The following is a 26,838-nucleotide window of genomic DNA, read 5'->3' as shown; positions in this document are numbered from 1 at the left end:
AACTTCAGGTGGTTCAAAATACGGCTGCACGCTTAGTTTGTAATTTCCACCTCGGTCGCTATCTGAACCCATTCTTAGAAGCCTGCACTGGCAGCCCATAAGAAAACAATCATTGTTCAAACTTATTAGTTTGGTGCATAAATCTCTTTATGGTAATAGACCACTATATCTACAAAAAAAGTAAAAGGGTACGCCCCACTAGGAGCCTTAGGTCTAGTGAAAAATGTTTGCTACATCCTTAACGCATCCATATTGTCAGATACAAGGCAGATCCTTTTAGGATTTTGCTCTTTTGCACGAAATCAACTTCCACTACACTTGCGTATAAACACTAATTCGAGACATTTAAAAAAATATCTTAAAACATGGTTGTTTTAGCTTTACATTTTTAATTGTCCCATATTCTGCTGTTTTCAACCTGTTGAAAGGAGCAGCTCCTAGAGACCCTTTAGGGTGACTTGTTGCGCTTCATAAGAAACAGTAACATAACACGGTCGAGAGCCTCCACTGCCTTCGCAAAACCATGGCTAAAGAGGTGCTGTCGTCAGTGGAGGGGCCGTGGTAGAAACTAGACCAGTGTCTGGGGAGGAGTCCAGATCACTGGCATCTTGGAGGTCTTTGTACCAGTTTACTCTTGCTTAGGTATTACAACATCATACCCCCCATTATAAGAGTCTGTGCTGAATAATTCATTTTCTCGCCATAAGTTGGCAGGGTATGCTCAGACGCGAGTCCCTTGCTCACTTTGCCACTGGATTCAAGCAACCCTGGCTGAAGACGGCTGAAATGCCAGAAACCGGTTCTAGGAAGCTTGTTTCCGGTCCAGGGAAGGCATGGCTTGGCAGTTCGGGCTGGACTGTTCCCATGAGGCACTGGGTCAGACTGATTTGCATTTGGCCATGTCTGAACTGGGGTGGCAGAGTGGGCTAAAGAACGGTGATGGATCAAACCCAGATCTGTTGACTGGGTGTGAGTGTTTGATTGGTTCTGATGCTCCCTCCACCACCACCCCCTTTTGTACCGCTTTGTTCGCCATAAGTTGGCAGGGTATGCTCAGACGTGAGTCCCTTGCTCACTTTGCCACCGGATTCAAGCAAGCCTGGCTGAAGACGGCTGAACTGCCAGAAACCGGTCCTAGGAAGCTTGTTTCCGGTCCAGGGAAGTCATGGCTTGGCAGTTCGGGCTGGACTGTTCCCATGAGGCACAGGGTCAGACTGATTTGCACATGGCCATGTCTGAACTGGGGTGGCAGAGTGGGCTAAAGAACGGTGATGGATCAAACCCAGATCTGTTGACTGGGTGTGAGTGTTTGATTGGTTCTGATGCTCCCTCCATCACCACCCCCTTTTGTACCGAATAATTCATTGAGGACATGAGCCCTTCTGGAAGGTAAAGGAACAGTGTCAGAATCAGAAGTGTGGCTAAATGGTTGCAGCTTATATAAAGCAGTGTGCGGTCTCGGTTGAAGTAGGGAGGGTACCATCTCAGAGTAGGACAGCACTATGCCTTGGCCCTTGTCCAGTGTTGATGGCACTGACACTGGTGTTGATGAATTGCATTCCGCCGTGGCGCCGAGAAAGAGCCGGTACTGAAGTCAGTCCTGAGCCTGGAACGAATCCAGAGGTTGTAGCTGGCACCAAGAGCAGACCTGCTGGCAGATGCCCAGCTGGGAGGCTACGCAGCTCCTTCGGGCCTGTAGAGGTGCCAGAGGGAGCCGGTAGCATGCCAAAAAGCCACAGCATGGCATTGCAAAAGTCCTCGATTTGATGCAGCAATGTTGACCGGCCCGGAAATTCCAAATGTCATAGAACAAGGGTTGTAATCATCTTCGAAGGCGACTTCGGCAGCACGACCTGCACAATGACACCCTCACAACTTCCCTGGAGATCGAATGGCTGGACAGGGAAGAGTCCTGCTTGTATTTTTTATGCTTTTTCTTGGATTTGCACAAGACTTTATATTACGAAGACACTCTGTTGCAGTACCAGGACATACATTTAGACCACGACCAATCAGGGCGTGGGTTTCTGCAGTGCTTTGCCATGAACAGCTTCACTTTCGGTCTCAAATGGCCTGAGGGGCGGAGGGAAGGCATCAAGGCGCCATCAATGCAGGCCTTGGAGTTGTAGCCTGACAATTTTGGCAAACTACATGTGGGTCACACACAGACATTTGCATGTGACAATCCTAAAAGGGCTTGAACCGTGAAGATTTGAGGGTAACATGTTCCCTTACACAATGTAGAAACTTTTTTGTCAAAATTCTGCCTCAAAGAGATGAAGGATAGCTTTGGATATGTTTCTAATGGTATGGATAGAATGGAACGGAGGTCAGCACACACAAGTGGTGTCTAAATAGACTAGTGCATGTCACATCTGGTGAGGAATGACAGACGCAGAGTTGCTGGCTCCACCTATCAACGCACAGGGGTACTGCTGACATTCTTCTGGATCCAGTCTGATGCTTGGGGAAATATTAAAAATGTGAGAAATCAGCTGTTAGAAGTCTATCAGAACTGTAAATTATTCATATGTTTGAACTAAAGTCTAAAAACTCAATGTGTCTTTTACCTATAAGCTTCACAGTCTGACCTGTCTTAAAAGTGGTGACCCTAAGTGCTTTAAGCCAGAATTCTAGAATTGGGTCTGACTGTTCCTCTGTATTACATACCACAGTCAGTACACAGATCGAGACAACAAAGTATGACTTGCACATGTTGGCATGGAGTAAGTAGATTCCACCAGGGTTATTCCTCAAAAGTGAACGATGAATTAATATACTCATCCCTTTGGTCAGGGAAACCACCCACTTCACTTGGGAGCTATCCAGCCCCTCTGAGGACAATTTCAAGGATTATAAAAAGCTCAAACCATACTGAACCTGGAGAACCTTCCTCCAAGAGAACCCACCAAGATTCAGGGGATCCACTGTTCTCTAGGACTAGGCAATGTCACATTGAGACAGGACTAATTTGAAGTGTAGAATTGTCTGAGAATATCTATTTGTATTAAAGACATCAAGAATGTGTAACAAGGGGAATTTAGGGGTATAGAGGTAAGGAATAGCCGATCAGATAAGGAGTACCTCTTCACAGAATACCTGAATATACAGATAATCTCAGTTTGTAAGTCAAAAGGTGTCATCAGCTGGTTATGGCATGGAGCGATCCATGCCCATATTACATGATTGGGCCAAGGTATCATAAACCCTGTGTTGATATTTGCATTGAATTAGGCAATAATTAGCCATAATTGCTACCTCTATGGGGAACATAAGCGGAGCCATAATTGCTACCTCTATGGGGAACATAAGCAAGTCTCTCAGGTAGTCCTCCGGAAGGTCTCCCACATAATATTTCTAGACCTTCTGCACATTAAGAAAGGAATTAGGAGAGTGAATCACCAGTGACACTTGCAGTCTTGAGACTTTCTTCACCTTCAAAGCGTGCATTGCATGTTTGGGCTACGTGGGGACTTAAATTGGCGATTTCCCTCACAAGAACTGATATTTATGCTGTCCAAATTTATTCTTCAGTCAGAGAAAAGTTGGAGTTGGAAGTTTGATTATGTCTCAACTTGGAAATTCCAAGCAAATTCCATTTGCAAATGACACAGCAAGAAGGTGACATGGGCCAGGCATGTCCCCAGCCAGAGAGAGACCTTTCCAGGCCTCTTGCCTTCTAACTGAATTCAGCAAAGGGAGTCTTGCCATAAAGTGAAGACTTTTTTTGTAGGAGAAGGGATGTTGACCTGTGCCAACTTCCATGGAACTCGAAGAGGACAGAAAAGTCAGTTATTGATTAATAAAAGATGAGAAGTGGGCTATTAAGAGAATCTATCCGTCATACCAATTAGCTAGCACACTAAAGGATGATTTGTAAAACAATTTCATGGAAATTCACAGAGCTCCGCCCGCTCATAAAAACTGTAAGATTTGTGAGTGTCTGAAAAAGAGGTTGGGGAACAAGATGTAGATAGTTCTGATGAATATATGAAGGATTTTTGTGAGAAATTATAAATTGTCCTCATTTCGGGCTAATTCAGAAAGGTACTTCTGTCTGGAGTCCAAACGATGAGTCCTTTACATACATGAAAAATATCTCTGTGACCGCACTACTAGGGGGTAATCAATTTCAGCCTAAAGGCCAATAATCAAACAAATTATTCAGAACCACTCACATTTGGTTGAAGGAATCTATCCGATTCTGCCTTTTATCCTGGTTACTGGGAAGTAATCCATCTGTTGCAGCCTCCTATCCTGGTCACAACAGTAAGGCTAAGGAGAGTCTGAAATTACACTACCATTTACTTATTGGAAAAATATATTTACATCATGTCCTGCTAGTCATCTGCTCGTAGGTGTAGTTTTCCTTCTGCCTTCCGTTATTAGTGGTATTCCACATTGTTTCTTATTATTCCATCTCATTAACTGAGAAGCTGCCCACCAAAGACGATAAAATCACCCTCAACTATAAAATTAGGAGCCAATTTAGTCTATGACAATCTTGAAATGCATTTTTAAAAGTTTCAAGTTTGCTTCAAATCTCAATTACCCACATGTCTTAATTTAATACATATGGATGACGGAGACCAACAATACCATACAAAACATTCCTTTGCATACACTTCTATTTTGGTTATAGACCATTAACGTAGAGCATACGGAAACCATGTGAGTTTCAAAACATTGTACATACAGCGAGAGAGTGAACATAGCTCTGGTTACAATTTATATTTGTGCTTACTGAAAAGTATACATAAGTATCTTTTTACTGTGCATGGGTTTGGAGAGCATGTGCAGCTGGCTCAAAATCAGCAAAGCAAGTGGTGGCTTTTTGACCACCCACACACTCCAATACACCCACAAGGAGTATTTTCGGGAGGAATTTTGCTAGATGGATTGAGACCCAGAACTGTGCTCTGTGGTCGAAGGTGCACGCAACACTGGATTTCATTTTGTGTTTTCTACATTTCAATAGAATGTAAGAAGAGATGTGCGTGGGAAAGCTTAGACAGCAGATGTTCGTTGCAGGCCTCCCCCTGAGAGTATTCCAGGGACTTGCTTTTAGTTGGTCAGACAAAGGAAATTTTTACAGAAATGAGAAAGAGGAGGGATTCTGCCCACCCTGTTTTTTACTCATTGTTCTCTGGAAGGGCTCTCTCTCACCGGTTAACAGGTAGTTACACGAGACAGTCTCCTTAGCTTTTGTGTCCTTGTGGGTCTCTCCTGAAAGGAAACACTGACTCCAACCTACCATCCTGCTGACACCTTACGACAAAGCCTAAGGCTAAGCCAGTTTAAGAGTAATAAGCAAATGACAAGAACTGCCTGAAATCAGTCTGAGCTCTACATTGTAGTCCATAACACGCTGTCTGCAACTTGGGTAATTAAGATAGGATAGAAACTTCCACTCAGTGCGACAAGATTTTTAATTTCAGAATCAGTGGTCTTCACACCAGTGGCGACAGAGAAACTCTCTGTGCTCCAGGGTTGGGGTAGTTAAGATCATCTCCCTGCACAAGGTTCAGAACCAGTAGCCTGAGAACATTCAACCAGTCTGCTAGGAGCAGGTACCTGGATCTTGCTTTGAGGAGCAGAACGGACTGTCTGCTCAGTAGGAGCACTAGAGACACCCTTGTACAAGGAAAAACTAGACTGAAGAAGAGGGACTGAAAGGGACCTAGGTAACACAAATCAACGCCACACTGTATTATGGGGAAAGGCCTGAATCACTGTGCAAACGGTGTAGTCCAAGGGCCCCAAGGCATCCCCACAGCTTAGGTAGCTAAATCAACACCTGAGCCTGAGGGTCTCATGGAACTTGACAAGCTGTGCAGTCTGATACAACAATCTAGCATTTAAAAGCATCCATGCACTAAATAAATTCTGATCCCAGTCTGGAATTCTACTACAAAGAGAACTACAAGTGCAGGAAGAAGATCAGCATCAAACGAGGATTTCATCACAGGGTGGATACCTACCTTATTTGGGTGTTGAGTTTTGCAGGTTGGCCCTAGGAAGAACTCGGGAAACAAGATTCCCAGGACTGCGCACCGCTACCTTGGAGCAGCCACCTCTTAGTTCATGCTGTGGACTATAGTTAGCGAACGTTGGCACCCATATCTCAGGGGGTGGGAAGTTACTGATCTACTAGAAAATGGGGAAGGGGGAAAGAGCTGTGCACCATCAACAAGCCGGGTTGGCCCCCCTCAGATACAGACTATCAAAGAACACAATGGGATCCTCAGAGATTGTAATTGCTTTGCACGGAGTAACAGTGTGGACTGTCACACTACAGTTATCCTTCACTCATCCAAAAATACTACCTGATGATACCGGATATTATATACCGTATTCAGCAAGAGCAAATTGGTTAAAAATACCACTTCATTTCTTAGGATTAGGAATTGGCTGGAGATTGATTTATTGACCTGTCTCAGTTTCCTTATGGAGCTCTGAATCTCTAACACAACACCACCTCCATGAGTAAGTCTTGAATGCTTGACTTTGCTACTCTGAAGGTCAAAGGTAAAGGGGTGCATTTGGTGCTTAGTCGTGGGGTCAATACGAACGTTAAGCCCCAGAACACCAGTGATAAAATCCTCTGATTGTCACAGTGTGGACCCGGCCTGCCCTCCATGTAACATGAAAAAGCTCTCAAATGTACATTAACATCTTTCAATCTACTTATGTTTAATTTTACGGGTCAACTTACAATACGTTTTTTTTGTTGCTATAACATTTCAGTTATCTGTTATCTGTTCTTGAACTAGTTATCTCTATTGTAGAATAGCACAGAATTTAATTAGCATCATTGCCTGCAGGATGTCAGTTTAAATACAGTCTAGCAGTCCTAAAATTGAGGTACAGGTCTTGGGCATTCGAACATCTCACATTTACATTTTTGGCAACTTACAAAGCAGTTTAAAAGCATTCTTTGCAGTTTCAGTAGCGGTTAATCATCTCTTTACTGTACAATATTTTATTTTTGATTACAGACATTGATATGACTCTTATTACAGCAAAATTACCCTAATAATGGAAAAACCTAGATCAAAGGTAGTACCATTATCACCCTCCACAATACTATTCTAGTTACAATGTACTTGTTCTGATAACCGAGAGGTAGAGATCTGAAGCAGTAATAGTACCATGCGGGTAGAGTTATTTTAGATTTTAAGGATGAGGAGGTTCTAGGCCGGCAGACATCCTACATGGGATCAGATATTCAGATTTTTGCTTCTGAGGCAGTTTTTCAGAGATTTGAACATAAGGCAGGAGTGTGCATTCTCATTGTGGACTGGATTGGGCTTCAAAAATTCTGAAGCATGTCTTGAAAAGGATCTGGACAGTGTAGATTTTTTTCTGATGAGAGGGTTGGTAGCAGAAGTTTATTTCAGCTTTTCAGTTTCACGGATTCTTTTGGAAGGGAGTTTATTTCTGAGATATTTAGGAATGTTGAGGTGGAGGACTTTGAAGGATAGGTCAATTGGTTAGAAAGAATGCTGATTTGAAAGGCAACAAGTATATATAAAACCAATGTATATCAAATGCTATCAATTTGGGAGGGTGTAATGGAATCTGGCTGTGACACCTGAAATTTCCCCATTCATTGCTTGGCTGAATGCGACTCATCTGGCAAAGTATCAGTTAGAAAGAAAATGGATGCATGCATTTACAGCAAGTTATGGGCAAATAATAATGGCCGGACCTCCCAAAGGTCTCGTCTATAGGGCCTTTCTCAAAGCATATAAACCTTTTGTAAGGAGGATAACAGTATACTGTTCTTGAACTAGATAGATTGCAAAATCCACAAAACAGACATTTGGTAATCAGAAAAGCACACTTTATAATGCAATGATCAAACGTCTTGACATTAAGGAGCAAAATACAGCTTATGCCAAACCACTTATTCTACCATAATTGCTGGGTATGAACATGGCTGTTTGGTGAGACGATTTAGAATCGAGTAAAAACTTGACGAAAACAGTTTAATGAATTTGAGCCAATATTAAGGGTCAATGAAAGATGTAGAGATTACACTTAAAAATCTAGTATGTAGAGTTTAAATATATGTAACTTGGGCAGAATATTCCTTACTTGTGAGGAACAGGTAAGAGGCCTGGCAACCATACACTGATTGACAGAAATTGGAGTTCACATACAACAGCAGCTTATTTTGGGTTCTTCAATTCTCTCCGTACAATACCTGCAATAACAGCACACCAGAGGCCTGTGACTACTGGCACACCCTCATTCACAGGAACATTTTCCAGACGTAACACATCAATGGCAAAAACTGAACTGCATTCTTCATTTTAAAAGTGGACCCTCTTAATATTTTGTGAAGCAGAGCAATAAAAAAGCAATTAATCTCAAGTGAATAAATCTTAAATGATACATATATTTAAAACCCATATAAAGGTCTTTGAAACATTGTAACTTGAAAACATACCCTAAAGACTAAACTTGATGGAAAGGGAAAAGACTCCTTCTGTCTTTCATGTAAAATGCTTGTACATTTCAGTGGAAATAATGTGTGTACACACGACTGTGTACAATGATCAGTAGAGACCGAGGACCAAACACACCCTCACTTAGCTATGATGTAATTAATCCCTTGCTCAGCCCATTTCAACCTATCACTCATCTGACTCCTGATAGAACCTTTCCTCATGCAGAACACACCTAAGCCACACATTTCATCAATCGGCCTAAAAGGTCATGCATACACGTCATATGTGCAACATTCACAGTATCCTTACATGCCACACCTACATACTGCAGGGTTCTTCCAGCCTAATTTTTTTCAATCTTGAAAATTTCTAAAACATCCCACAAATGTCGGGTTTAAAAGTTCCCTCAAAATGAGTTTACACAAAGTTGGTTAACTTCACACAATCCCACTGATCACCCATTCTGATTCGCAATCAAAAATGCAAACAGCTACAAAAGATACCAAAGGTAACCTTCTTTAATATCGATAAGTGTAGAAGTGATAAAAGTGTAGAAGTACTCTTTACAAATATGAAGTGGTGTGAAGAAATGAAGCGATGAGGCGAGATTTTAAAGACATCACATATCAACAAGAAAAATGAACTAATGCACTTTTTTTGTAGTTTTTTCATGTAACTGGTGCCTGGCTGTAGGAAAGGTTTAACTTTTTTATGCCGATGGAGTAGTTCAGCTGTGAGAATGATAGTATATAAAACCGGACTAAAAATAGATTATTGAAAACACAGCTTGGAAAATCCACAAATACAATATCTAAAATACATTATTCCCTTACAAACATTTCCCCATGCACCTTCTTCCCAAATATGCCAGGACTGATGTTACAACATTAAATCAACCCATCCTGCAACAGAGGTGATGTGTTTGTACGAATTCAAACCCACATTTTGGTAGGAATTTATGTGCGTAGTAGTGAAGGTTGTAGAGCCAATGTTTTAGCAGTTTAAGTTTTTGGAACAGCGTTTTAGAACAAAAAGAAGCATGCAGTGATGTATTGCAAATCCGTTATAATAAACAGTTTTCATAATAAACAGAAAGCCAGACACAAACACGAGGCATATATGAACAGGGATTAGAGCTTAGTCTGATAGGGAACAGAAATGACTATTTCTCCAAATGAACATGTGACTTAGAATGCTAAGAATATGAAAACAAGTCTAAACAAACTGTGCCAACAATTTTACCCAAGTCCTGAGTGGTAAATATGTCTAGTTGTTTATTGGATGGCTTAAAAGTGGGATTTCGCACCAGAGTATTACAACACAGAAACAGTAATGCTGTTTATACAATATTTAAAAAACAATTTTATCTGCAAACGGAATATTCAATAAAGAAAAAGGGCGCTTGCATCATAAAATGAAACAAACACACAGTAACTTAAATGAAAGACAAGCGGTGCTGGCTCAAGAATGAGGAGCACGTGTACGGCTGCAGCACATTAAGAAAGAATCAGTAATGCTGTACAGCAACCCAATGATTGGTGTAGAAAATGTTACTACCAACCTTACGATTTGATTCAAGCATGTAGGAGCTTTCATCCTTCATTCTTTCCATCTCCTCTTGCATGGTTATAATCCTGTTGTTTGCAACAGCAAGCTGTGGAAGTAAACAAAACAAAAACCTTTTTACGAATGAAGACACTGTTTTAAATTGCATCAGTGTACGCCAGATTTACTTGGTGGATGATCAGTGCAGTCAGCAATATCAGAGTGATAGGAATTGTTGATCAAACCAACTGAATCCATTGTGGCATATGGACAGTAGTATTCAATGAGGACCCAGGGTCCTGTGTAATATGCACACTTTATTCATTTAGATGGTACTTTGAGTTGCTTAACAGCCGCCTCAGAGCAGTCGAACTGCAAGACAGAGGACCAAGGAGAGCGTGAGAAAGATGGTACATGGCGCAAGGCCAGAAGAGTGGTGAATACCAAGAGGAGAAAAGAGAGCACTGAATCCCTAAGTATTGTGCAGGAGGTGGAGTTACCCTGGGGTATGTATGCTAAGAGAGGAGCAGACAGTCACTGCATTTTCCGACCAGAGCCATTCTGGGATTCTTAAAGACATTAAAGGAGAACCCCTGGACAACTTAAAGATATGCCACTAAATATACTATTTTCGAATCCTGGGAAAGTGTTCTGAAACAATTTCCCTCAATGCAGTGGCCGGACGGTTGGTACAGAAAGATGCGGACGGTGTGCGGGATAGTGAAGTTGACCATACTTAGCATAGGCAGGTACTGCAGGTCTTTTTAGCAGGAGGCAATGCAAACTTTCCCAGTGGATTGGTGAATGCGTGGGCCTTCAGTATTGTGTATAGTTGGCAAGATAGTGTAATTGGTTTTGCAATAATAAATGCTCTACGAAGCAATCACTATATTAGAGCCCGCACAACAAACAGTAGATAGTAAGTGGAAATTAGTAAATGCAGAAAGCATAAGATCTGATGCCAACCATTGTCCTATAATCTGGAGCACCATCCTTGTTCGGATTTGTCAGGCCTAAGTCTTACTTCATGTCTGCAAGAAAACACTTCATCCTAGTGTAACCATCATATGCCGGACAACCCATATAGAGTTCATGTTCATACTGCTTTTTGCACCCCCCCTCCTGTTGCTGCCTGACTCCTATGCTAGCTTTACCCCAGTATGCTCCCCTCTATGCTAAAAACCATTACCAGTGACGCTGCAGCCCCACCTCCCGCCTTTCTTCTGTCCTATCCACTGCTTTGGAGCTAGGTCTTCACTATGTGTCACATAAACACAGCAAATGTAATTAACATCTCCAAATTCCTCTGTCACCATTTACTTAACTTGATTTAAAAAAAAGAAATCTAATTTGCAACAATACTGATGAAGAAGTTAGGAGCAACGTCTTCTGTTTTTTGCACATTTAGAACTCAAAATGTCAGTCACTGCTTTCAGATTAGCAGATCATTACATTTTTTGACTCGAGTCGGGCTTGGTCTCAATAAATGTGCAATGTGGCTTGATCTAAAATGCTTTAATTATCGATTAGCTTGTCATAAGGCAACATTAGTTATAAACTAACATTTTATCGCTTTCCAGATGTCATAATCATTAGAGGCCAGAAACTCAAACATTTTGATGCATGTAGTTGCTGTCAATGGATGTTCAAAATACAAGGTTTCTTTATGGAAAGGAGAAACTCTCATTCACATCAGATTTTTTTTTTTAAATCAGCCTATTACATAGAAAAATGCTTCCAAAGACGTTAGGGAAAGCCAAAGGCAGGAAAAGGAAACAAGCATTGGCAAAGCCAAAAGGTTTCACCTATGCAAGATCTATTGGCTTTGTCAATGTTTTTTTGATATGTTGCACAGTAGCGCAGCTGCTGTGCAAACTGGCTTAGAGTAAAGAAAAAAAAGTGCTATGATGTAGCCAGCATTTTGCTTTAAACAGAAGCACAGTTTCCTTTAAAGAAATCAGGCTGCTTTTAAAATAGATTTATAATTTTAAAGCAATCACAGAATAGTGGTCTGCTGACACTTGAAGACCACCATCCCCATAACAGTGACTAATCGGAGCGAGTTGCAAACTATCTAGTGAATATTAAATTAAGTAGGTCAGACTGTGGTCCCCTCCAATTCCTTACTTTTGGAACCAACCTATCAGTATATAGGTTGGTGTGCAAAAGGTTTCTGGTCGCAAAAAATAACACTAAAAAACGACTATGCTTTTTGTGACCAGAGTGTTCGTACATCTGGCCATTAGATTTTTCTTGCAAGTGGCAGCTTCAAATAGCTAGCATTGGCAAAGCCAGCAAGTCTTGCTTTTGGGACCTATTGTCTATGTCAATGGTTTTAGCTGTCTTGTACAGCATCCCAGCTGGATTGCAGCATGGCAACAAAGTGGAAATACGCCTATGATGCGGCTATCTGTATAATTTTCTAGGTGCGCACACCAAAAAGAAGCTTATTTTCTTTTACCTCGCCGAGTTGGATCAGTAAACAAAAACTAAAATAACTGCACGAGTGGGAGGGGAAGCAACAGGTGGGTAAGGGGAATTTGAATCATGGAGGGTGAGGTGGGGAAGCAACATGAGGGCTTTAATAAGTCTGGCAATATATAAATCAGTGAGTTGTGCATATGCCATTGATAGCATCGTCTGCTAGTAAAACCAACTTCATATCCAAGCATTTGGATTCCAATGTCAGTAAGGTAGCATAGTGGGTTAATCCACCTGCTGTACGAATGAATTTGTGTGTGTGGGAGGGTATTTGAGAGCAATCATATGCTTATTTTATGATTTGTACATGACAGACAACCTAATTTTAACGAACAAGGACGCCTTTTACAGAGAGCATTATATATTATCTGGAGCATCAGAAAATCAAGGTCCTGCCATACAACTCTGCACTCTGGATGTGAACTGATCGAAACAGACTATTTATCAGAAGGAGTGAAATAGCAACCAGTCATTGGATATTACTAGACCGCACAGTGTGCTACCCTCCACTATCCACCCTACCTTCATCTTACATCTATTCACATGGAAGTACACCAGGGGAACGTATGGACCCTTGTTCATCACCAGTTGACCATACAGGGCTCTACGCTAATAATACCACACAGACAGATGCTGATGACTTACTGTTGTGTATGGGACAGACACACGTGTGGTTTCCTACTGGCAATCTGCCCCCCTGTTGACAATCTCTCATTTGTCAATTGTGGTCAAGCCTGCCAAAGCTGGGGGAAGGCAGTTGTGGAGTGGAGTCAATGGGGAGATTGCAGGAGGGCCGGAGGGCCTGGGTGTAAACAGGAGATGTTGAAAGTGACCGATGGCATTCGAACATTCAGTTCAGCACCACCAATGGGAGCTGTGCTGACTTATTTTCACCCAAAATTAGTTATTGGTGCTCACAAGCCCCTGGTAGCACCAAATCCGGCACTAGTACATCGTCCTGGATGATGCACATAAACGAGCTCTACCCATGGCATTAGTCCTGGTGCTTCTACTGAAGAAAGTGCTGGACCTGGACAGGTAACATGGTCTGCTATACGTCAGCAATCCTCACGCACATAACCTTGCAACACAAGGGAGGTCTGGGGGAAGGGAGCAGCAGCATGACAGAGGGAAGGGAAAGGCATCAATGAACACAACAAATGTGAGGGAGGAGGGTGGGAGTAGCAACATAACGGAGGGTGGTGGAAATGCGCAGCAACAAGCAACGCGGGGGAGGAGGGAGGGATCAGTAACACAAGGGAGAGCGAGAGGAGTGTGGCAGTAGGTGGCAAGAGCACAGCCAGTGGAAGGAGGAAGGGATTGGAGACACATGTGCTCTTACAGAGTGCAATAAAAAAAAAAAAAAAAGATATATATATAGATAGATATATATATACACAGGAGCAGGAGGCGCTGACCAATCAGAAGCAAGGAAACGAGTGAAGTGGAAGCCAACCAATGGTATGTAATGGGCGGGCTCTAACCAGTTTTAAGCTTTTTTTTGTCAACAATATGCTTCCCTGTCAGCGCATGCATGCTGTTCAGGCAAAACCTAAAAACAGGGCTTTATTTTGTGAAGGATGATGCTAAAACTTTGTGGGTATTCACAAACCTTTTCAATGTGTTTCCATACCCTGAAAATGCACAGAAATGTACTTTGATTCCATGACCTTAAGAATGAGCTCTGCCTCCTGTTTTATTATTTTGCAAGATCCGGGAGCTGTTTGATAAGTTACTATATCTTTATAACGAACGGCTACTAATTTCAGATTGGAGTAGGGCAGACTGGAGTGGGGCAGACTGTTTTGGTTTGAAGTGGAGCAGATTAATTTGGATTGGAGTGGGGCAGATTGTTTTGGATTGGACCAAATTGTTTTGGGTTAGAGTAGGGCAGATTGGTTTGGATTGGAGAGAGGCAGACTGTTGTGGATTGGAGTGGGCACATTGTTTTGGATTGGCCGGGGTAGATTGTAATGAGGTAGAATGCTTTGGATTGGAGAGGTGCATATTGTTTTCGATTAGAGTGGGGTGGATTGTGGAGGGATTGGAGTGGGGAGGATTGTGGAGGGATTGGGGTGGGGTGGACTGTATTGAAGTGGGGTGAATTGGAGTAGGGCAAATGATTTGAATTGGAGTGTGGCAGATTGTTTTGGATTGGAGTGGGGCGGATTGGAGAGGGGCAGATTGTTTTGGATTGGAGCAGATTGCTTACGTGGGCAGATTAAAATGGGGTGGATTATGGTGGACTGAATTGGAGTGGGGTGGATTGGGCAGGGAGTGGGGTGGATTGGATTGAGGTGAGGTAGATTGGATTGGGCTAGATTGGGGTGGACTGGATTTGGGTGCGGAGGATTGGAGTGGGGCAGAATGTTTTGAATTGGTGCAGGGCAGACTGGAGTGGGGTCGATTGTTTTGGATTGCAGTAGGGCAGATTAGTATGGGATTGCAGTGGGGCAGATTACGTTGGGATTGAAGTGGGGCAGATTAGTTTGGGATTGCAGTGAGGCAGATTGGAGTGGGTAGGTTGTTCTGGATTGGAGTGGGCAGATTAGAGTGGGGAGGATTAGAGCAGGGAAGATTGTTTTGGATTGGAGCGGGATTGATTAGAGTGGGGCTGATTGTTCTGGATTGGAGTGGGGCAGATTGCTTTGGATTGAAGTGGGGCAGATTGCTTTGGATTGGAGTGGGGCAGATTGCTTTGGATTGGAGTGGGGCAGATTGCTTTGGGTTGGAGTGGGGCAGTAGTTTTCTCTGGATTGGAATGGTGCAGACTGCTTTGGATTGAGTGGTGCAGATTGCTTTGGATTGGAGTGGGACATATTGAATTGAGGCGGATTGTTTTAGATTGAAGTGGAGTTCAAAGAAAACAAAGAGCAACTGTAATGTCCATGTGAACATGGGTAACAAGTAACCTTGTAACAAGTATTTACATGGAACTCATTTAGAAAACAATCAGCAGACACACAGAATTTTCTGTGTGGCCTTAATCTATATTCACATTCGAATGAAACTTTTTTGTGACAGACTACCTGCATTTCCGACCGGGAAAGCAGTGAATTAATCTTTTGGAAACTTACAATCCTAAACACATGCTACTCACCAAACAAGCAACTGCCTGTCTAAGTTTAACCATGTGCAAATTCACAGAAGCAACGGGTCTATCACACCCTGATACACCTGTCAGTAGCTGCCACCATCCCTACGCATCTGAGCCCACCAATGAACCTCGGGAGTTGAGCCTGCTAATGATTTTGGTCATCATGCCTACGTCGGTCCCCAACTGGTTTGACTCAACCTTCTACCCAACTAGCCACCCTCACGTCATTACTTTCCTGATGAGACCCTTGTACTATATTTAGAGACAAAACGCCCACAACACATTTCCAAAGACAGAATATACTTTTGTATAAATGGCACACTGAAACTATTCTATTCCTCTCTGTGGACTGAATATAATTGGCTGTCTCTTTGATATAGTAACCAATATACCGTTGACATTCATATTATTCACTACTTTGTTTCCTTTTGGTTTTCTTTCATCTGGGGCTCACTTCTCTTTCCTTTGAGAAATATATTTCATCACCAAAATATTTCTTTGACAAATGTCATAGATTGCATACTTTTTTTTCCTAAAGAAAAAAAACGTGGTTCGGCTGGCTTCTCTCTTTTTGAAGTAATGTTAAGTCAAGACATAACAATTGTTGTCACAAAAAGGTTTAATTGGAATGTTTATACAGATTAAGTCTACACAGAAAATGCTGTCACTGTAGATTGTTTTCTAAATGAGTTCCGTGTGAATAATTGTTCCAAGATTAAATTGAAGTGGGACAGATTGTGTTTGATTGGAGTTGAGAGGGGAAGATTGGAGTGGGGCAGATTGTTTTAGAGTGGGGCAGATTGGATTGGAGTGGGGCAGATTGGATTGGGGCAGGTTTGAGTGTGGAAGATTGGAGTGGGACAGACCCTTAGGTCTCGCACTCTGTTCCCCCGCTGCTTCTGTGCCTAGTTAAGTGCCCTGAGACTTGAACAGAGCCCTAGTGTGCCAGAGTTCTAGCCTGCCGCCCAATAACTCCCTTTTCCCCAATTATGCATCTGATTAGCACCCCTTGCGTCCCATTGTGTTTTCTGCTTTGTTTACTGCTTTTGTTCATGTTCATTTTAATTAATACGGTCTGTGTGCTTTATTCTGTATTTTGCCATTCCGTGCCGTTTCGTGCCACCTCTCCTGTTCTGGTTGCTGTTTTCCCCACTAACTACCCTTCCGCCCAGCCCCTCCTACCTCCCAGGGCTACATATGGAGGCCGCTGTGCGGCTGTGTCGAAGGCAAGCCCGTCGGAACACTTCCACGCCTGGACCACGCCCAGCGCTATGAACTCTGGCTCTTCCACCCTGAGGAAATATACCGCTACGACCTTTGTGCCCTGGACGCCGGACACATCAACAACCTCTGCTGCTGCACATCCCCATGCACCACAAGAAGACCGTTCTCCTGCTGACACAGCCAATTCACATGCAGCACCAAAGCAACAAGTAACGCCAGAGACACCACCACAGCCATGCCCACCACACCAACCGGGACTGACACAACAAAACCCCAGTGCATTCTACTCAACACTCAATTACTGGGCAAGCACGCAATGGAGATCTGTGACATGATCTCATCCCTCGCAACGGAACTCCTCTTTCTTACAGAAACCTGGCTACACCCCGCCTCCGCGCCAGACATCGCCGCCCGAGGGCTACAAGATCATGCACAGACAGAACAAACAAGCACGGAGGTGGAATCGCCATCATCTACAAGGACACCATCCACTGCGCGACCTCCCTTGAAGACCCGAGCCTGCTAATGGAACACCTCAACTTCCAATTACGCACGGACGGGAAAAGCACCTTCAAAAGCACACTCGCTTACAGACCACAAGGTCCAAGCCCCAGCTTCTGCAACGCAATCCCAGACTTCCTCGCTTCGATCACCATTGACTCCGAACACTACATCTTAGGGGACCTCAACTTCCTCCTCGATGAACCCAGCGATACCAACACAACTGACCTCCTGGATAGAATAAACAACATCGGCCTCCAACAGCTAGTCACCGACCCCACCCACATTGTAGGACACACACTTTACCCCATCTTTACCTCCAGCAACAGAGTCAAGTACACCCACATCGCACAGTTCACCTGGACCGACCATTTCAGCGTCCATTTCACCATCTCAGGACCCACCAAATCCAGCACCGTGCCCCCAGCTCCAAATGCAAAAACTGGAAGGAGATAAAAGAATACCAGTGGCACAACGCTCTCAGCTCCCATCCCCCGGACGCAACACCTGACCCAGAGCTGGCAGCAAAAAACCTCTCCCATTGGATAACCAAATGCATCTCTGCCAAGCAAACAAAATCCAAAAGACCCACCAAACGAGCAAGCTGGTACACCAAGAACTAAAATCGACCAAGTGTGAGTGCCGGCAACTCGAGAGGAAGGAGTGCCTCAGCAAGAAGGCAGACTACCGCACCACCTTCAAAACAGCACTCAACCGGTACCACCGCCTCCTGAATGAAACAAAGAAGAGTGCCCTAACAGACCACATTGAAGCCAGCGCAAACCACAGAAAAGAAGTCTTCGCCATTGGGGATAGATTGGATTGGTCTGGGGTGGATTGGAGTGGGGCGGATTGGGGTGCACTGTACAATTATGTGTTAAAGCATTATTTCAGAAATTACACATAAGAAAGAAACAATGTAGCTTTGCATTAAGATAATCCTCATCTTTTGAGAACAGCGCTCACAATCAAAAACAAAAGAAAACATGGGTGCAAAGTGCAAAAAAAGATTTGGCAAAATAAAAGAAAGTTATCTATAGAAAATAAATCTCTGCAATTTTGTTTGTCCTGCTGGGCATATTTTTGACAGTCACACGCCTTCTGTTTACAGGGCACTCTAAGTTAAAAAAACAAAATAGCACCTCAATCACATCTGGAGCAGTGGAAGTTGAATCAATCAGTGCTTGGACCCTGTTCCACAGAGAGGAACAAAAAGGTTAGAACTGCCTTGATGATTTACAAGGCTTTAAAGACGAGTGCCAGGCATGTCAACAAATGGAAAACAATGGGCAGACTCCAAGCCCGTGTTGTTAACAGTGTCACTCAAGCGAGACACATGCAGGTTCGACACAAAAAGAGAGCTGATTAAGGTCTGCTTGAAAGAAAAACCCAAAAAGTGTTCAAAAATGATCTTTAGATGTGTACTTCCAGCAGATTAAAGAAAAAAATGAAACCACTATACTAGTTATTTTGGCCATAATCTGCCAGAGATCAAGTTGTGGCTAATTTTGTCAGTGCCCTGTGCGTGACAATTTTATGACATCATATCCTCATAACAGAATATTTTTTTTATGAAGTTCACGTTTAATTTCACGAAAAACTACAACTTTCATCTAGGTCTACTAGAAGCCAGCAAGTCCGCGTAAGAGAATAACTTTTATTACAACAATTCAAGTAAAATTGCACCAAATACTCAAACATCCATCTAGGACTACTAGAACTCAAGGTTTTACAACACACTTAGGGGCCGATTCTGATCTGGGTCGGAAAGCTCTTCGGCCAAGCCGGATCCGGAGTGTTTTCCGACCGAGTCAGAGTCCTGCAGTCTGACCGAGCGGGTACGATGCAGCCGTATGCTGCAGGACTCGGTTCAGTCGGACTCCCATAGAAGTCAATGGGAGCCGGTCGTACGACACGTACATGGGCTCCCATTAACTGAATGGGTACGTCTCGCACAAGGGCGCCCCCTACGGTGGGTACGCTTCGGTGCCATCCGCACCCTACATGCCTGTGTTGGGGAGACCCTTGGGTCTCCCCCTGTGTCCGAGTCGTAGGGCTGCGTGTAACAGGGGGTCCGACGTGGACCCCCAAAGGCAACTTCCCTAGCATTTTGCGAGCCGGACACGCCGGCTTGCACCGGCTGTCCAACGCGTGCATCGTACTGGCTCGGTCGTAAATCGCATCCATTGCACGCCACGGTTAGCTTATCGCCGAGATGTACGGAGCGGTTCGGACGCGGGAACGACCCGGTCGGTGAATTTCACGTAGCTCGCATCGTACTTGCTCGCTCGTACAGCTGTACGAGTCGGGTGGAAAACACGCGTACGACTCGTAGTTTGTCCGGCTGGATCGCGTTCGGTGTCCTTTCCGACCCGGATCGGAATCGGCCCCTTAGTGTCTATTAGAGAAATAAAACCAATCATCAATTTTAGCATGCATGTTATCTATGCTGAATGGCTTAAGAAAGGATCACAAAACTTTGCAAGGGGAATACGCTAAGGTATACGACAAAATCAGATCACATTGCTTAGGCAGGTATCAGTGACAGCGAAAGAATGACAACACCATTTAAATCATAGCCATATGAACACAACAACATGGAAGATGATCCCACCTATGTGAAATTGCAGAGATACATCCACAAAGACTTTGCTTGATAACAGACCAAATGGGAGATAATCTAATTTAGTATTAAAAATTACTGATGTAGAGGTCAGTGACCACTCTTAAGATGGTTTGAGGAGGAAGGCAAAAAACAACTTAAATACGATTTTCAAACATTGTCTTCCAGAGTAAAAAGACAAATAGACGAAAGTGAAGAAATATATTTTGCTCATGAGCAATACAAAAGAATCTATGCCTGAAGGATCTGAAACTGACGTGAGCTAAAAAGAAATTCTGGAACTCAAATATGCAGAAAATGTTTATAAGCAAAACTGTAGCAAGATCCCACAACCAAAAATCACACGCTTTGCATCAACAGTTACCTGAAGTGTACAGTTATTGCTGAATATTAGTATTTATTCATTATTTAAGACAATGTTTTTCAATTATGAGTTTCTGCTGAAAACTATGAGCTATAAAGTAAAAGAAATTCTCAGAAACACAAATGGCAGACATGAGCTTGTGGATTTCAACCCATAGCATACAGGAAGGTTTATCGAAAAATTATCTAAGCAGGTAGAGAATCCGCAGTTGGAGACACAAAACTCCACCTGGGCTCCTCAACGAACATGCAATGGAGTACTCTATTTAATATAAGATTCTACAGGAGTCTAACATATTATTTTTGAAAAGTACATACATGTTACCATCTTTATAGCAAGTTTTGCATGTTTGAGTTAAAAGTCAAGTCTACAATCAACACTATAGAACAAGAGATGCCTAACAAATTAAAACCAGGAGACAAAACTGATGAGTTTTCCATAAAAGATTTGCTGCTTGCAATAGACTTTACCTTACCCAAGAAAATTCAGAGGGCATTCAAGAAAGCGGTCATTGGATTTCTCACTTGGATGTGGAATTGAACACAATGCACCAATAATTTTGCAAACAAATTAGAAGTAAGCTACATATCACAGGAAGAAAATAAAACAAGGTTCAAACCACTGTTGGTGGGAAATCTACAATGAAAAAGTTAAACAATGGGTCTGAGGTTATAAACTCGCACAAATACGGAACTTCATCACTACAAGTAATGAAGAAAGCTGGATTTTAAAACCCAGTTTTAAAATGTAAGATTTTTTACAGTTAAATCTTAACACCAAATTAATAATTTATTCAACTAATCCATAGAAATAGCATTGTGCCATTAATCTTGCATTTACCTCTTCCGTCAGTTTGGTGTTTGATTTTTCTAAAGCATCTACTTTGGCCTGAAGGTTATTTACAGTAGCACTGTCAAAAAAAGGAAAAAGTTAAACATATTTGACTTCCGAATACAGATATTATGTCATATTTAATAACAAGCAGGTCTCATATTGTGATGAATAAAGAAAATGGTGAACAACCATATAATTAAATGTGCAGTAAAACTAAAAGAGTCCACATGACCACTTAGGAGCTTCTGACATGAGACAACACAAACCCTGTATAAAAGAGTTGAACTCAAATAATTGAAATCATCTAAATTGACTCTGTAAATTTATTGCATTTGGGGGTATATTTTCAACTGTATATATAGCACTGGGGGGGGGAAGAGGAGTGAATTTGGTGTAGGAACGGACAGGCAGCGGTGACATCTAGTAAAGATCGTGGGAGTTGGTTGCCTCCAGGAGGAGAGAGTAACAAGATCACATAACACATTGCATTAATTACATTGGTCAGAACATCTGTGAGGTTTTAGGGAGATCCCATTTACAGAGTTTTCAGACTTTACATCGTAACATTGGCAAAGCCACGATATTAATGAATAGGTTAAAAAAAAAGAGCAGGGCATCATGTTTCCTTTTAAAGGCAAGGGGTGACTGAAAACATCTTAGATGCCAGAGTTAGGTGGTTGAAGAACCAGAATACTGATTTTCAGGTTTCTTTTCTTCACACATATAGGGAGTGCCTTCAATCAATTGGTTGATGCAGCAGATTTTACAAGAGTGGCCAATGAAGGCGAGTTTGTTTGCAAAATCAGGTTTCTGTGTGTGTATTACATAAAACGTGATTCACAAGTATTTGGGTCTGTTGTGAGCAAGTAGTGGGAGCCCATGAAGATTCCACAGTTGGGCGAGATATGGTAAAATTTTCAATCTTTGTGGTGTGTCATGTTACTGACTGGAAGGTGTCTTTAAAAGGGTTGACTGTTTGGTTAGGGAGGCAGTGATGAAGTAGGGCAATATGCGGTCTTCCACAGGACAGCAGAAGTTATGTGTAATGGTTTCATCTTACATAGAAAGGATATATAATGCCAGGCAGTCAGTGCTTTCTAACTGGTATGCATAGTTCTTGAAGGACAGGCAGGAGTCACAGATGAAAGCCAAAAGACTGAGCATTAGTGGCAAGACACCGGTTGAAGATGTCTTAGTTTTATTTTGTTTAGTCGGTACATCATCTATTGCCATAGTTCACCACCACAGTTTGAAATTAATTCTGATTTCGTAGGATTATGTTTTATTTAGGTGCATTGCATGTTATACAGCATAGTAAAAATAATGAAATGGCCCGCCCAACCGTATAATGCAAACTACAATTTACCTTAATTGTCTGTTAAGTTCTTCTACATAATTCTTTTGGTCAAGAATGGCAGTAATTTGTCCATCACTGCAAAACAAAATGCTTAACGTGAGAACTCAACTTATTTTTTGGTTTACGTTTGTTGAAAACTGAATGTTCTGAATATATTCATTCTCAAAGATATTTCTGTAATTTTTGTGGCACGACATTATGAATTAGTAAAATTACAGTCCTAGGCCACTGCATACAGTAATTACATTTTTACTATTACAACTCTTTAGAAGTGATCCACTGACTTACAGAATGGTCAGACATATCAACGAAGCATACGTTCTACTCGTTTTCCATATTACGACAGTTATTGGGTTGTTTCTTTGTAGAAGTTCTTACCTCATAGCCCACAGATCAGATGTTGGTGGACTTCTTTTGGTCTGAGATATTTACTGTAAATGTTATTACATAATGGCCAGTTTGGCCCATATTTTCAGAGTCTGGTTAAAGAGGGATCTGGTCTAATTGCCAAGTGGCCCTTCCTCTCCAGCATCTTACGCTAACAGCTTTGTGGAAACCTAAGCTAACTCGTAAATGCTTGTCCAGCAAGTTTTAATAAGAACAGTAGGTAGGTGATACCATGCAGAGTGTTATTTAAAACAATAATCCACATGTGCCTCTAAATAGTTTTTGTTTATTCTTTTTTAATAAAGAGGGATAGCGGAGTAGGTTGGGTGATACAACTTGTCAAACTAATTATTGGCTGCTGTGCATATAACGGGAACTAAGAATACTGCCTGTTATGCTCCATTCTTTTTAAATTCTGACATCTTTATTTCTGTGCGTCATGCATGAAAATGACAAAGATGGATTCCTTTTTATTCATTGAGCCAGTGTGTGATATGTGAAAAACTTAGTTCACCTGCAGGGGCAAATTGTACTTCAGATCAAGATCCAAGTTGAAATACAGATCCAGCTTGACAAATTAGAAAGTAAGCCTATGCTGGAGATATTAAATGCACGCAAGCTTTCCAGCATCACTCGACAAATGACAGAAAAGCAGGGTTGCAAAGGAATGAATGTCACAAACATAAGCCTCCTGAGGATTAAGCTGACGGCAAATGTGAATGTCTTCCTCTGAGCAAGAGATCGTATCATCCTGTCAGCAAGGAACTTAGTTGCTTTAGACATTGATGAATGCAGAACCCTACTGGTTTGCACTTCACTGGTTTGCTTGGACTCCCAACTAGCATTCTCACTTTCCTCTCATTCAAATATATCATCATGGTTAGGCAGTTTTGCCCAAATACAGAGACACACACACTCAAAAGTCTAACATGCAGATTAGCCAATTAGCAAAAAAATGCATTCAGTAAAAATCAGGACCTCTAAAGCCCACAGACATCCATGGCAAGGGGGCTGAATCTGTGCTGTTTATGTGTTTTAGCTGTCTGTAGCAGATTCTCTGTCTACCTTGCTGTGCAAAACACACAAAACAGCAACAAGTGCTCCCAAGGCTGTCTTCATTCCCACATGTCAGACAGTGACTGGTTTCAGCTTTTCACAATGCAGCATGTGCGGTCCTGAAAAATGAAACTGAGAAGCATGAAAAAATACAATCAATACTAAATCTAATAATTACATAAATGAATCATTGATGAAACTCAAAAATTCCGAGACTCTTCTTTTATTGAGTACATCCAGTTAAATATATCAAGAGAAGAGGGGACTGGGAGCTTGTTATGGTCCAGTACCCGTGCAGCTTGTGCTAGACACAAATCAAAATGGGGGGTAACTGTTCCAAGGATAGACGCAGAAAGTCACCTGCAGATAGACCAGAATAAAGGAAAGGGATGGTCCTAGGTGTAGAACTCACTGTCTAGATGCAAGTGCTAGTCTTGTCTCATGATGCCCTCACACACCCCGAAGGATGTCATGCTTCATCATCGGGCGGTTGCTTCTCATCGGGCCAGCGCTGCAATGCCCTACGGGTCCACCGAAGGGTCACTTTTGCAGAGATCTTTTGTTGAGACTGCCGTTAGAGGAGTACGGGTGTGCGGAAAGAGCATCCTCTGAGTTGTGAGTGGGTGCGTGAAGGATAAAACGGACTAAGGGATACCAAAAATCAAGGAATTTTAATGTGAGGGTTCCCATGTCAGGATAAAAGACCCCAAAGGTTGTGAGTTACTCGAAAGGGCATTAGGTGCCTTCGTAACTATAGGTCATAGGTCAACATGCTTCGCGTCTGATCGGTCATAAAGATCCATGGCGCTTCATCAGGACCAGGTGGAGTGAATAAAAACGTGAAATGTAGTGGGGTTAAGAACACTACTCGATCAGGGCGGACAACACCGGTGTGTAACTATAATGTAGCGCAGGCGTGCTGGTGGGTAGGTGATGCACAACGTTGCACCCTCGGCTAACTCCCGTTACAGTGCAGGTGCCAGCAGGCACTAGCCTATGGAGCATCTCTTTACCTTCTATGAGGTTGCGACAGGAGTGGCTAAACTATTTAGTGTGCGCTACATTATAGTTACACACAGGTGTTGCCCGCCCTGAAAGAGTAGGGTTCTTGACCCCCTACTTTTCACGTTTATATTCACGAAGGCACCTAACTCCCTCTCTAGTAACTCATGACCTTCGGGGTCTTTTATCCTGGCAAGGGAACCCTCACATTAAACTTCACTGACTTTTGGTATCCCTTAGTCAGTTTTATCATTCACGCACCCACTCACAACTCATAGAGGACCATCTTTCCGCACTCCGCACTAGAGCTTGCCTCTAGACAGCGAGTTCTACAGCTAGGACCATCCCTTTCCTTTTTTGTGGTCTATCTGCAGGTGACTTTCTGCGTCTATCCTTGGAACAGTTACCCCCATTTTGATTCACATCCAGTTATATTCACAATTTTTCCATACCAGAAGAGTACTGCTATATGGTGAAGTGCATCAAACATTCAAATCCTTCTATATACAATAACAATACAAAACATTACAAATAGTGTCATCCAAAATAAAAAAATCGCCATAAAAACACTCCTATCTTCCAAAGAAATATATATTGAGGGTTGTGCATAAAATTCCTGCACAATCACTCTGACTAATAAGTCTCTTGAGTCCGTATGTATATACAAAATGTGAATCCTTTCGTTGGTATTAGGACAGCTTACAGTGTACTTAATACATCTTTCTTTAAAAACTTCAAGAAACTTCATGAACGAGGTCTCAACGTGTTTTGGCCTTTGGGTTTTAGGCCTCTACAGGACAAAATGAAAGACTGAGCACAATATGTGTCTTGAACCACAGTACAGCCAACGGAGAAGGGGACGAAGTATTCCTTACTGGCATCGGAGCTTCCTGTTGGAGCCCGCGTGCCTGGCTCCCGCACTAAGATGGTTCATCGTGGATTCACTTCACCCGGGAACGATCCTTGATTGAAGAGTTTTTCAGTTAACCTTAGAGGTTGTGGATTCCTTTGTCTGGTTGGCTGTATGGTGGTTTGAGACACATACTGTGCTCTGTCTTTCATTTTGTCCAGAAGAGGCATAAAACCTAAAGGTCGAAACGCGTCGACACCTCGTTCATCAAGTTTTATGAAGTTTTTAAAGAAAGATGTATTAAGTACACTGTATGCTATCCTAATACCAACAAAATGATTCACATTTTGTATATACATACGGACTCAAGATACTAACAGTCAGAGTGATTGTGTTTGGAATTTTTTGCACAGCCCTCAATATCTATTTGTTTGGAAGATAGGAGTGTTTTTATGGCAACTTTTTGTACGACACTATGGTTATGTTTTGTATAGTTATTATATATAGAAGGATTTGAATGTTTGATGCAGTACACCATACAGCAGTACTCTTCCGGTATGGAAACAATTTGAATATAACTGAATGTACTCAATAAAAGAAGAGACTCTGAATTTTCGAGTTTCATCAAATGGTTAATTTATGTATTCATTAGATTTAGCATTGATTGTATTTTTTCCTGCTTCTCAGCTTCATTTTTCAGGATTTGATTAGCCCTTGAGAAGTGGGGTTATTAGGGCTTCCCCGTTTTTGTTTTTCTAGCATGTGCTGTCCTGGTCATGCCTCTAAAAATGTAATATTTAGCCACATTTGAACCCCACGTTGGGTAACTGGGGGTCAGACCTCTGATACCTATGGTTACCTCAGCCTCTCTGTGTTCCCAAGAGGGCAGATGTGCTTTCTGCATTCCTTCCCCCTAGCCCCAGAGTAAAAAAACATGAAACAGACGGCCATACATTCTCTAGAAAATCTATGACAATCATTTATTTACCAACTGGGGTCTTAAACTTAAATCATAACCTCTTTCTTCACCTCCTATGCTGGCTTTTAACTTATTCGTCGAG

The 26,838-nt window shown here is 42.3% G+C and overlaps 1 protein-coding gene across 4 annotated transcripts in view; it reads right to left on the bottom strand.

The window, feature by feature from the left end:
- RUFY3 (RUN and FYVE domain containing 3) overlaps positions 1–26,838 on the bottom strand; it is a 355,495-nt gene that overhangs the window by 140,995 nt on the left and 187,662 nt on the right. For all 4 annotated transcript variants that reach the window (XM_085640989.1, XM_085640990.1, XM_085640991.1 and 1 more), the window contains 3 exons: positions 22,492–22,557; positions 21,132–21,201; positions 10,018–10,110 (listed from right to left, as the gene is read on the bottom strand). In XM_085640989.1, coding sequence (XP_085497115.1) covers positions 10,018–10,110; positions 21,132–21,201; positions 22,492–22,557 — 229 coding nt within the window. The remainder of the gene's footprint in view (positions 1–10,017; positions 10,111–21,131; positions 21,202–22,491; positions 22,558–26,838) is intronic.

This window comes from Triturus cristatus, chromosome 2_2 (genome assembly GCF_964204655.1).
Source record: "Triturus cristatus chromosome 2_2, aTriCri1.1, whole genome shotgun sequence".
In the NCBI taxonomy this organism is placed as follows: Eukaryota; Metazoa; Chordata; class Amphibia; order Caudata; family Salamandridae; genus Triturus; species Triturus cristatus.
Note: the sequence above shows the minus strand (reverse complement) of the source record. Positions and strands in the feature narration are given on the sequence as shown.